This window comes from Penaeus chinensis, chromosome 14 (genome assembly GCF_019202785.1).
Source record: "Penaeus chinensis breed Huanghai No. 1 chromosome 14, ASM1920278v2, whole genome shotgun sequence".
NCBI lineage: Eukaryota > Metazoa > Arthropoda > Malacostraca > Decapoda > Penaeidae > Penaeus > Penaeus chinensis.
The window spans coordinates 18676345-18686344 of record NC_061832.1 but is presented as its reverse complement, the minus strand read 5'-3'; the positions used below and the strand labels follow the sequence as shown (position 1 = coordinate 18686344).

The 10000-nt window shown below is 35.2% G+C and overlaps 2 protein-coding genes across 6 annotated transcripts in view; one reads left to right on the top strand and one right to left on the bottom strand.

The window, feature by feature from the left end:
- LOC125032527 (dimethyladenosine transferase 1, mitochondrial-like) overlaps window positions 1-2457 on the top strand; it is a 21496-nt gene extending 19039 nt beyond the window's left edge. For both annotated transcript variants that reach the window (XM_047623702.1, XM_047623701.1), the window contains exons 7-8: window positions 719-830; window positions 2242-2457. In XM_047623702.1, coding sequence (XP_047479658.1) covers window positions 719-830; window positions 2242-2379 — 250 coding nt within the window. In that variant the 3' untranslated portion in view covers window positions 2380-2457. The remainder of the gene's footprint in view (window positions 1-718; window positions 831-2241) is intronic.
- Window positions 900-10000, bottom strand: part of LOC125032529 (receptor expression-enhancing protein 5-like) — a 22650-nt gene continuing 13549 nt past the window's right edge. Inside the window, exons 1-6 of one of the 4 annotated variants that reach the window (XM_047623706.1) lie at window positions 8592-8816; window positions 7569-7669; window positions 7294-7425; window positions 6694-6889; window positions 4252-4298; window positions 900-1167 (exon numbers count right to left, since the gene is read on the bottom strand). In XM_047623706.1, coding sequence (XP_047479662.1) covers window positions 6695-6889; window positions 7294-7425; window positions 7569-7669; window positions 8592-8739 — 576 coding nt within the window. In that variant the 5' untranslated portion in view covers window positions 8740-8816 and the 3' untranslated portion in view covers window positions 900-1167; window positions 4252-4298; window position 6694. Of the gene's footprint in view, window positions 1168-2782; window positions 4299-5665; window positions 6217-6693; window positions 6890-7293; window positions 7426-7568; window positions 7670-8591; window positions 8817-10000 lie in introns of those variants that run through there. The other 3 variants (XM_047623705.1, XM_047623704.1, XM_047623707.1) reach the window with 3 other exon arrangements.

Below are 10000 nucleotides of genomic sequence, written 5' to 3'. Positions count from 1 at the left end.
TGACAGGCTGGGAGTTTCCAGGTCTTCACGGGGATTCTGAGGTAGACAAGACTAGCATGACTGCCCCTTTGCCTATTAAAGCTTTAGAAAGATTGTTATTGTTGTTAAAACGATTCTAGTGATAATCATATTAATAATATTAGTAATGATCAAAACTTACTTTCTGAAAATTTGGGGGATGCTATTAACAGGTAAACAAAATTAATAAAGCAAAACCACCGTTGATATTACATATACCAATGCCATTGAGGTAAGCTTTTATAGTAGTTCCCAGTAGTCAGGTTTCTGATATTAATTTTGCTGATGAAGGATTTTTAGCTTTGGGTAATGGGAATTTCCTGTTTTTTTTTTTTTGTTTTGTTTTTTTAATATAATAGTCCAGCAGATATCACATTGGTCCTTGTTGTCCTCCAATTTTAAGCTGGAGTTCTAGCTTTAAGGGCTTCTTGGTCCAGAGAGACATATTTATCTTTACTAATGCTGTCATTTACAAAGCTTGCAATTAAGACACTACTAATATCTTGAATTCATCTAACAGGACCAGCAAAGGAAGTGGTTAGAGGTAGAAACTTGTGGTACCATTGATGCCACTTATCAGGTGACCTACACAGAGTGCCATTAAACTACAGACTTTACAGTACTTTACGTCACGTGACTTTGCTTTACATAAAAAATTATGGATTTTAATTTAATTTTTTCTTTCTTTCTTTCTTTTTAGTTCTCTGCCCAACTGCCCACTCTTCCAGGATACAGATGATTACTTGAATTTCAAAGAACTGGAACCAAAGGACCCATATTATGAAGTCAAAAGAGAAGAGGTTGTGAAAAAGGTATGTGTAACTCCTTTGTTTATTTTCAGAATCTGATAAGAAAAAATTTATATGAATTAAACAAAATGATACAAACAGAAAAAATGTTTATTACTCCCTGCTGCCACTGTAGAGGTTCTATAGTGTGCACAAGGAGAGGTAAGTGTGCAGTCATAGTCATTGGTGGGAGTTTGGGAGTCAGCCAAACTTTACCTAGCTACACATGGACAAGGTACACTTGGTAGACATGGTACTTAGCTACGCATGGCCAAGGTACACTTGGTAGACATGGCTTAGGGTGTCTTTTTACCAAGCACCCATTCTGAATTTCATATGAATACATTATTGTATTCAAAGTCTGAAAATATATACTTGAATGTAATAATTAAAAGTGTTTTCTGTTTAATATGTTATTCTAAAATATTGATTTTCAAGTAAGGGCATTTCATTTTGATAATGATCAGAATAAAAATAGTATTAAGCATATTCCTCCTATATTTATGCATGCTTTGATCCTGGGGTAACTGTACCAATATTCCCAAAGGACATTTTCAGGTCTTATGATGTATAGTATACTTTATAGATTTGAAATAGTTTTTTTTTTTTTGTGTGAGTGCAAATTGAATGATAGTAGATAAAGATGATTGGTTAGCACCCTGTTGTGGCACATCAGAGCCAAAGATTGCATGTTCTTTATCCACTGGATCTTTGTGACAGGAAAAAAAAATTGGCTGAGGGGCAGATGTTGGGAACATGTCATTGCAAATTTTTTACAATGACAAATATTGTGTGATGGGGATGTCTTGTCATGAGTTCAGAGAGTACTCGGAATGAGTTTACAAGTTGAGGAAACAATGGGTTAAGGAATAAAGAATAATAGTAATAAACGAGTCAAGGTTCTCAGAATTTCGGTGATACAAGTATTCTCACTGACCTACTCATTTTTCTAAACTTAATCTAGTGCCACCAGGAAAACAGAATGTTCACTGTAATAAAAAAAAAAAAAAAAAATTGTGAGTCGTAACATAGATGGCTCTGTAAGTGCTTAGCCACCAAGGAGTCGACTAGTAGACCTCATGACCTCATCTGATTTTACCTTTCCTTGAGTTTATGGGGAAAAGGTTCTTTTTACAACTGTTGTCAATATCAATATTATTATTATTCCGTTATTTACATTACTAATAGCATTATAAGAAGAAAGAAAATGTAGAATAGAGATAGAAGACGAAAAAGAACAAAAGAATCAAAGAATGCAAGAGCTAATAATTAACAGTCATATTTCTTGTATAGCAAACCTACTGCTTGTTGAAAGCTCTTTTTTTTTTTTTTTAATGTATTATTTATCTGTATAAAGTGCACTCTTTTCCCTTCTTAGTAACCTGTAATTTGCAAAGCAAGCTTCCCATCATTCATTTTCTTTATTTATTTCCAGTTGGAAACCCTGCAACAAGAATCAGCTGCCCTGCTCCAAAATGTGCCTGGCCTTAACCCCATGGAAATACCAACTGAAATGATTTCATTTTCCTCCATTACACACCTTCCACCCCAAGGGGGAGGGGGGGGGGGTTGACACCTAAATTGTATTGTAGTTTTGCCTTCACAGTGGCAAATGGCAGATCAGATGTAAAGTTGATCCTAGTTGACAATTCATACTGGTTTGGAGTTCTTGGTCCAGTCTAGGGAGACTTCTATGTATTTTCCCAATCATGTCTCCTTTAGGAATATTGTGCAACACCCTCTTGTTTCATTATGAATACTCATGTGATATATGTTGTGAAGAGGTAAAGCATTGATTTTATTTTATGAAATTGAAACGAATTAAAGATTTTATGGTTCTAGAACAAATTCTTTTGAATACGAAGATCTAAGAATCATTACATGTCTGGCTATCACTTTATTAATTCGTAAATTAAACCATCATATTTAAACACTGTAGATTATTACTTTATTAATTTGTAAATTAAACCATCACATTTAAACACTGTAGAATTTATTTTAATAAACATTTGTAATATTTTATAAAATTGTATGTCCTTAACATGAAAAACCGTTTATCTTGTTGGTTACGATCCACTGTGTTTTTTGCTATTTGTTTTTGACAGATAACTCTAAGGAGTCAATTGGTAGGTGATAGTGACCTCGCCCGATTTCCCCATTGCTAAAATTTTTAGGATCCTCCCCCCCAAATGCTATTAATATTGACCTGTTATTAATCCACAGGATCTGAAGGCTTCACTGCTATCACAATGGCCTAAACATGGGCATCAGGCTTACTTATCAGCTATTCTGATGGGTGCATTGCTTGTGCGGTGGCAATACTATGCTTCCCTTTTGGTTCCCATTTGGAATGTTATTTTCTCTTTCAACATTAGCGATTTTAGTTTTTTTTTTGCCATTTTCCAATGATTATATTTGTCATTTAATATGCTTTATCTAGATGGTAATAGACCGTTTTCCTTGCACATACTCCATACTCCAACAAGTAATACTGTTATTAGTGTCATTTATTTATTTATTATTTTTTTTTTTAGGGGGTAATATTAAATTTTCTGTAAAACTACCTAAGCCAGGAATAGAATCCTTTTCATAACTTAAGCGTCACATCATCCGTATTGCTGGGTTAATGACATCGATTATATTATTATTAAAATACTTATTAATACTAAAGAAAATTAAAAGAATCTAAGAAGATCAAGTCAAAGGATAAACAAGTGAGAAAGGTAGGACTAATAATTGACTCCTTGAAGACTAAGTACTTGTGGTGGCCCATTTATATGTATACAATTAACCCCTTCCTGACGGGTCACGCCTATAGGCGTCATAACAACACGCTCGAAATGTGCTCCGAGGCAGTGATTCGGCTTGATGTACCGAACTCACGTGCTCAAAGAGTTTTTTTTTTAGTTTTCTACACCAATGGGTTAATAAAATAAAATGGCATGCATATCATGCCATTATTTTTTACATCTGATAAAATCCGAGCTTGCTTAATTCAATTTACCCATTTGGTACTTGCACGATTTATTATCCTCAGTAGTAGTATTTATTATTATCAATTTACATATATATAAATATATATATCCCCCCCCCCCCTAATTTTGTTTACATAGATGGCTTCACAGATGCTAAATCACCAAGCAGTTGATTACTAGCCCTAACTTACCTAACCAGTATACCCCATTCCTTGAATTTGAATGAAAGTTTTTATTCCTGATACTATCATCATTATCATACTTAACATTATTACATTATTATTATAAACATTCTTATTATTATAATGTTACCAACAACAATAATAATACTAAATCTAGTTTTTCAAAAATTTCAAGGACTGGGATAAATAAGGAAGATGAAATAGCCTAGTAATGACTCCTTGGTGAACAAATACTAAAGGAGCCATTTGTGTAAACAAAATTAATTAATAAAACAACAGTGGACATACCACGTACACATGCACCCATGGCATCAATGGATTAGTGACTGTAGGACCTGAAACAAGAAATTATTTCATTTTATACTTTCAAGCAATATGTCAAAATGCTTGACTTTCTTTACTTCAGAAAAGGAATAAATAATCAAATATTCACATTGAAAATATTTAATTAAAACACAGGGTGTGTGATTAATCCCTCAATGACAGTATCAGAAAGCTCTCCAAGTCACTGATTCCGGTGACTTCTGGCACCCATCCTGCCTTTTGGCCTAGGAGTCCACTACCTGTAGTGGAACTTCCCGCTTGACTCATTTTAATGCGTCGTGACACCTATAGCTGTATCCGTCATGATGAGTTGGTTTGTTATGACGACTACAGCTATGGCGATGAGGTTAAATGATGTATGTTCAGCAAGTATGTGAAAGCACCAGAATTGAAGACATTACTTGAGTTGGCATTTTGATTGTTAATGAAATATAAAAAGTAGACCATACCATGCATTGATATATGAATAGACCCCTTCTGATCATCAGTTAACCATTTCATTTGTCAGAAATTATTTATATAATTTCTGCTAAATCAATTTCAAACACCGAGACAAATTCAATAATGAAATGGTCCTCTGCACAAGCTCATGCAGTGGTCCTTTATTTATTTTTGAGTATTTACATTATCTAAATATAAATTTCATTGAAGTGTGATTCCAAAATGTACAAAAGCATATCCTATCTTTCTTACAGCAGGTTTGAGCAGCGATATCTAAGCAATGTAGAGAGAATCAAAAACGCCTTTGCTTACTGTGCCTCTGAATACCTATAGACTGCTTCATCTATGCAAAGGAACATTTAATTATAGCTTAAGCTTGGATAAGGCCATGAGAAAGGCTTTTGCTTCTTATAAATCTTTAGATGACTTGCAAAACTTGCCTTAAACTTGAACATGAAATATCAACCAGTATAATTACTGGGCCCTAATTATGAAATTACATTGAAAGTTATATGAGAAAATAACCTTTGTCTGCCTTGCCTGAGCAAATATAAATACAAATACAAGAAAAGAAGAAGAAAAAAATTACAATGGTCAAAATACTTCACATACATTCCTCTCTTTTTGTATAAAATTTTCTTGAGTACAAGTGAATTACTGCATTTCTCTTAGTTTGGAATCTGGGAAGTTAAGTTCTTGATACATTCCTCTGCATGTTCTTCACTCAAAATTTAAACAACCTTTTTCTCCCCATTTACTGGCTAGAAAACCTACACAATTATGAAGTAAGTATATCTTTGCCTTTCAGTTGCAATTATTACATGCATGTGTAGCGTATTTAGATATCACTGTTGAACTAATGATTTAACAATTCAAAAGAATAATGTGGATGAATTTAAACCAAAATCATAAAGGTTAGAAAACAAAAAGAGTCATATAAATTGGAAAAGTTTATTCCTAGAATGAAAGATAATGCCCATTATGAAAAGTATACATATTGAAGTTATGCATCATCATATTACAGCCTTAACAAACCTTTGGTCTTTAAAGAATACTTGTGCAAAGAAACGAGGGATGTGCATGGGAAGACAGTAACCACCCAACTCACAAAGAAAATATAGCAACATGTTTATATTTTTCCTTTATATATCATTCAAAAAGGAGAATACACCTTAAGAAAAGATAATTTTCCTTTGTAAAAGTCCTTAGGCTATCAAACAAAGAATGGAAAAGGAACCATTCCTTCGAACCAATAAGAGATAGTAATACTCGAGTGTTAGCATCAAATTTGACTAGACTACTGTCTGAAAATCTTTCATGAAAAAGATGTGCATCTGTGAAAAAGCTCATAAGCTAACAAAAAAAATATGTACATCAGTCTCAATAGAACCAGCTAATTATTCACATTCTCTTCTGTAACTTCAGCATATAGATGGCAAGAATATGTTCAACCATTTAATCTTCCGCAAGCAACACACCTAGTTTCTCCTGTAAAGGAAAGGCTATTTTATATTCAAATTTATACATCTATTACATACTCTTGAGTATTTTACTTATCGTGCAAAGGAGAAAGATTCAAAAAGATCCATTATTATTGGCGAGTCTTTTCAGAAAAACTCAAAAGAATACTGAAAAATCCCAGCATGCAAGAAATATAACTAACACTGGTATCACATCATAATAGTTCAGCTCTGAAGATGTAAAATTAAGTAGTGCACTAAGTACAGTCATGGTAAAACATAATCACACAGGCTTTGAATTATATCTCAAACATCCAAATAATATGACTATTATTATCTAGGTTAGGAAGGTGTCAAAGCCTTTTATCCATGACTGTACTTATCTTGCACAGTCGACTTTTGTTCATACCCTTTATACTAATGCCAGAATGAACTCTAATCAAAGTACTTAATATTTTATTGGTTGTATAAATGTAAAACCCAGAGAACACCGAACTAAAATCACCTTAATCCTTCTTGATGGCATCAGCAGCAACTTGTGTGGCAGAGTCAGCCAGCTCGTTGATCTTGTCGGTCACCTTGGACATGGCTGTATCAATCTCCTTCTGATGCTTCATGAATGCAGGTTTGATGACACGGTTGTAGATGAATTCCGAGCCATTCCAGGAGACTGGCATGAAGCACCATACCAGGAACAAGCACTGGGAAAAAAAAAATAAATAAATAAAAAATGCAGTAGCATTTAATGTCTTTTGTAACATTCAGGGACAAACTCTACATGGATGTTTACTACTCATGTTCAATTTCTTTAACAATTATCTTAGCTAACTTCTCACGTTAACTTTCAACATCCCCACCTCCCCTTCTAAGGAGATAATTGATTGTTTTAAAGCAAACTTGGATTTGGTATAATCTACAATATGCTGCTAAAAGGCAGTTGCATTTTAATGAAGAATTCACTTCTGGAACACCTCGAAGGCTAAATTTTACCATTAATTAATACCTAATATGATGACTTTTATTTCTGTACATTTTGCCTACAGCAACCGCTGAATGAATGGAATGCTTTTCATTGTTAAGTCTTCTATTATCCAGGAACACTTACCTTAGCCAGCCAGTAGAATGGGAACCATGAAAGGAGCAGATCCGAGAAGAATTCACACACAGAGAACAGGGCAAAGACGACCCAGTAAGTCAGCCAGCGTGTGTCATCTTCTTTCCTCACAGATTCGAGGGCCTATTGGAGAGATACATTAAGTGATGCAGTAAATTCATTTGATATACAAAAGAAACATAAGGTGTTGCAATTAATTCCTGTTATACACATTCATGTGACATTCAAATTAATCAAAATAAGAAGTCAAAAATAAGAGTTTGTACTTTGATACTGCAGTATGCAGGGTACACAAATCCAATGACATTGCAGATCAACTGAGCACCCCATCCGAAGACCAGATACACACTGGTTATAGCAAGGGCACCTGAAGAAGAAAAATATAAATAAATTTCCAAAATAATTATAATACTGGCAAACAGAAACACTGACAACAACAGACATTGGAAGGGGGGGGGAGGGGGGAGACAAAGAGTCTTGACAAGTTAAGATCTTTTTCTGGATAAATATTTAAAGTCCCCCCCCCCCCCCCTTCTTTCCAAAGGCTACATTTCATTTGATATGCTGTATCCAGATAATACACCTTTTTCCTTGCACTGACTCCATACTGTCTCTCTAGATAGTCCACAACTCAGGTCAATAATAACACTAAATAACATTGTTATTTGTGCATTTTTTTTTTCTTTTTTGTAATAATTAGTTTTCTGTAATACAATCCACATTGCTGGTCACGGTGGGCAAGAAATGGATACTGAATACAGAAATAGCATCCTTCCTGGAGTCAGCACTTTTCTAGTCATGACTCACAGATAGTGTAGTCCACACATTCTCATTTATGTTCTTAACCCAATGGCGTCGGGTATAGAAAATTAAAAAAAACTACGCTCTGGCGAACGGCGGCAGCGCGCCGACTCTGAGCGCGTGAATTTGGTACATCAAGCCGAATTATGCCTCGGGGTGTTTTGGCGCGGCGCCGCTGCGGACAGCCACACGCCTCAAATCGGGCGTATTGTTATGACGGCGATAGCCGTGACCCGTCGCCATTGGGTTAAATGCCCACGCGAGTTGTTCTTGCTACTCGGCCTTCAGCTGAAATTCTCACGACAGCATGTTCCCATCACCCCAGCCCTCTGCCAATTTTTTTTCTTGATGGTATGTTCACATCACCTGCTCCTCAAATCCTTAATTAACAAATTGAAAATCTATTATTAAGGAACACTGCAAGAATCTATATAATATAAAATGTCCATAATTTGACAAGTTAGGATAAGTATTAGAATTCCTCTTACCATACTTCCACATAGGTATGTACTTTTCCTGTGTGAGATTTGACAACCTTGGATCATTCACAATATCCTTTGCAGCCCAGATAATTGCATCTGGTAGTGACATTTCAACATCTCCCTGCTTCTTGCCCTTTACGTTATCCTTGGCCATTTTGTCAGCTTTTCCCCCCAGGTCTCCTAACACTTCTGATATGCAAAGCACTTGATTTGATGTCGATGGTGACAGTGACTTGACTGAAAGACTAGCCAAAGATAAATGATAGACCCAGAGATAACACACATGAACAATTGGCCCTACTGATTAAATAGTCACATGCCAAAGCCACAACCATACTCAAACAGTTTTTTTGTTTGTTTTTCTATCCACAGTATGCATCATTAATGTCAGCAAGGTATGTAAAAAGTACACATATAATTGGGTAACAGTATTTTGTTATTTCTGCTAGGAGCAAAAATAATAAAATACAGAACAAATTACCTATTATCTTATCTTCCCTTTACCTAGACCCTCTCTGAACAATCTATCTTTATCACACTAAATCTTGGACTTTGTAATCTTGTAAGAACCTGGCAACACAAGTTCATTATGGTTATTTCAACAGGTATATTTTAAAGTTACTTGGAAGTTGTATATATACATGTATGCTTTTACATATAAACAAATATACATATAGAAATACATATAAAGTACATATATACTGTTGCATGTTTATATGACAATATGTATACTTGTATGTAAGTAGAACCATTGTAACACGCACACAAATGCACGCACGCACACGCACACGCGCGCGCACACACACACACACACTCCCGTGCACACACACGCACACACTCCCGTGCACACACACACACACACACTCCCGTGCACACACACACACACACTCCCGTGCACACACACACACACACACACTCCCGTGCACACACACACACACACTCCCGTGCACACACACACACACTCCCGTGCACACACACACACACACACACACACACACACACACACACACACACACACACACACACACACACACACGCACGCACGCACGCACGCACGCACACAAATATACGTACATATGTATCAGCGTACAAATACACTTAGGTCTTATCTATATTCACATGTACTTATATCGTAGTTTTTTTATTAGTATGCTTGTATTAGTATGCATCTGTAGTACATTACGCGTTTGTTATTCTTTCTGTTGTTACTTTTTAATGTTCATCTATTTAACATGGGAAGTGTGAAACCACATATGGAGAGAGTTGAAATTCTTGCACCATGAGTGTAAATGTATTAATTACTCACCCAATAGACCGATAAATGATTCAGAAACTTAATGGATACAATATTTAATAAATTACTTATTATATGTTAAACAATAATAGCAAATCATAATAATCATTATTAACTACTA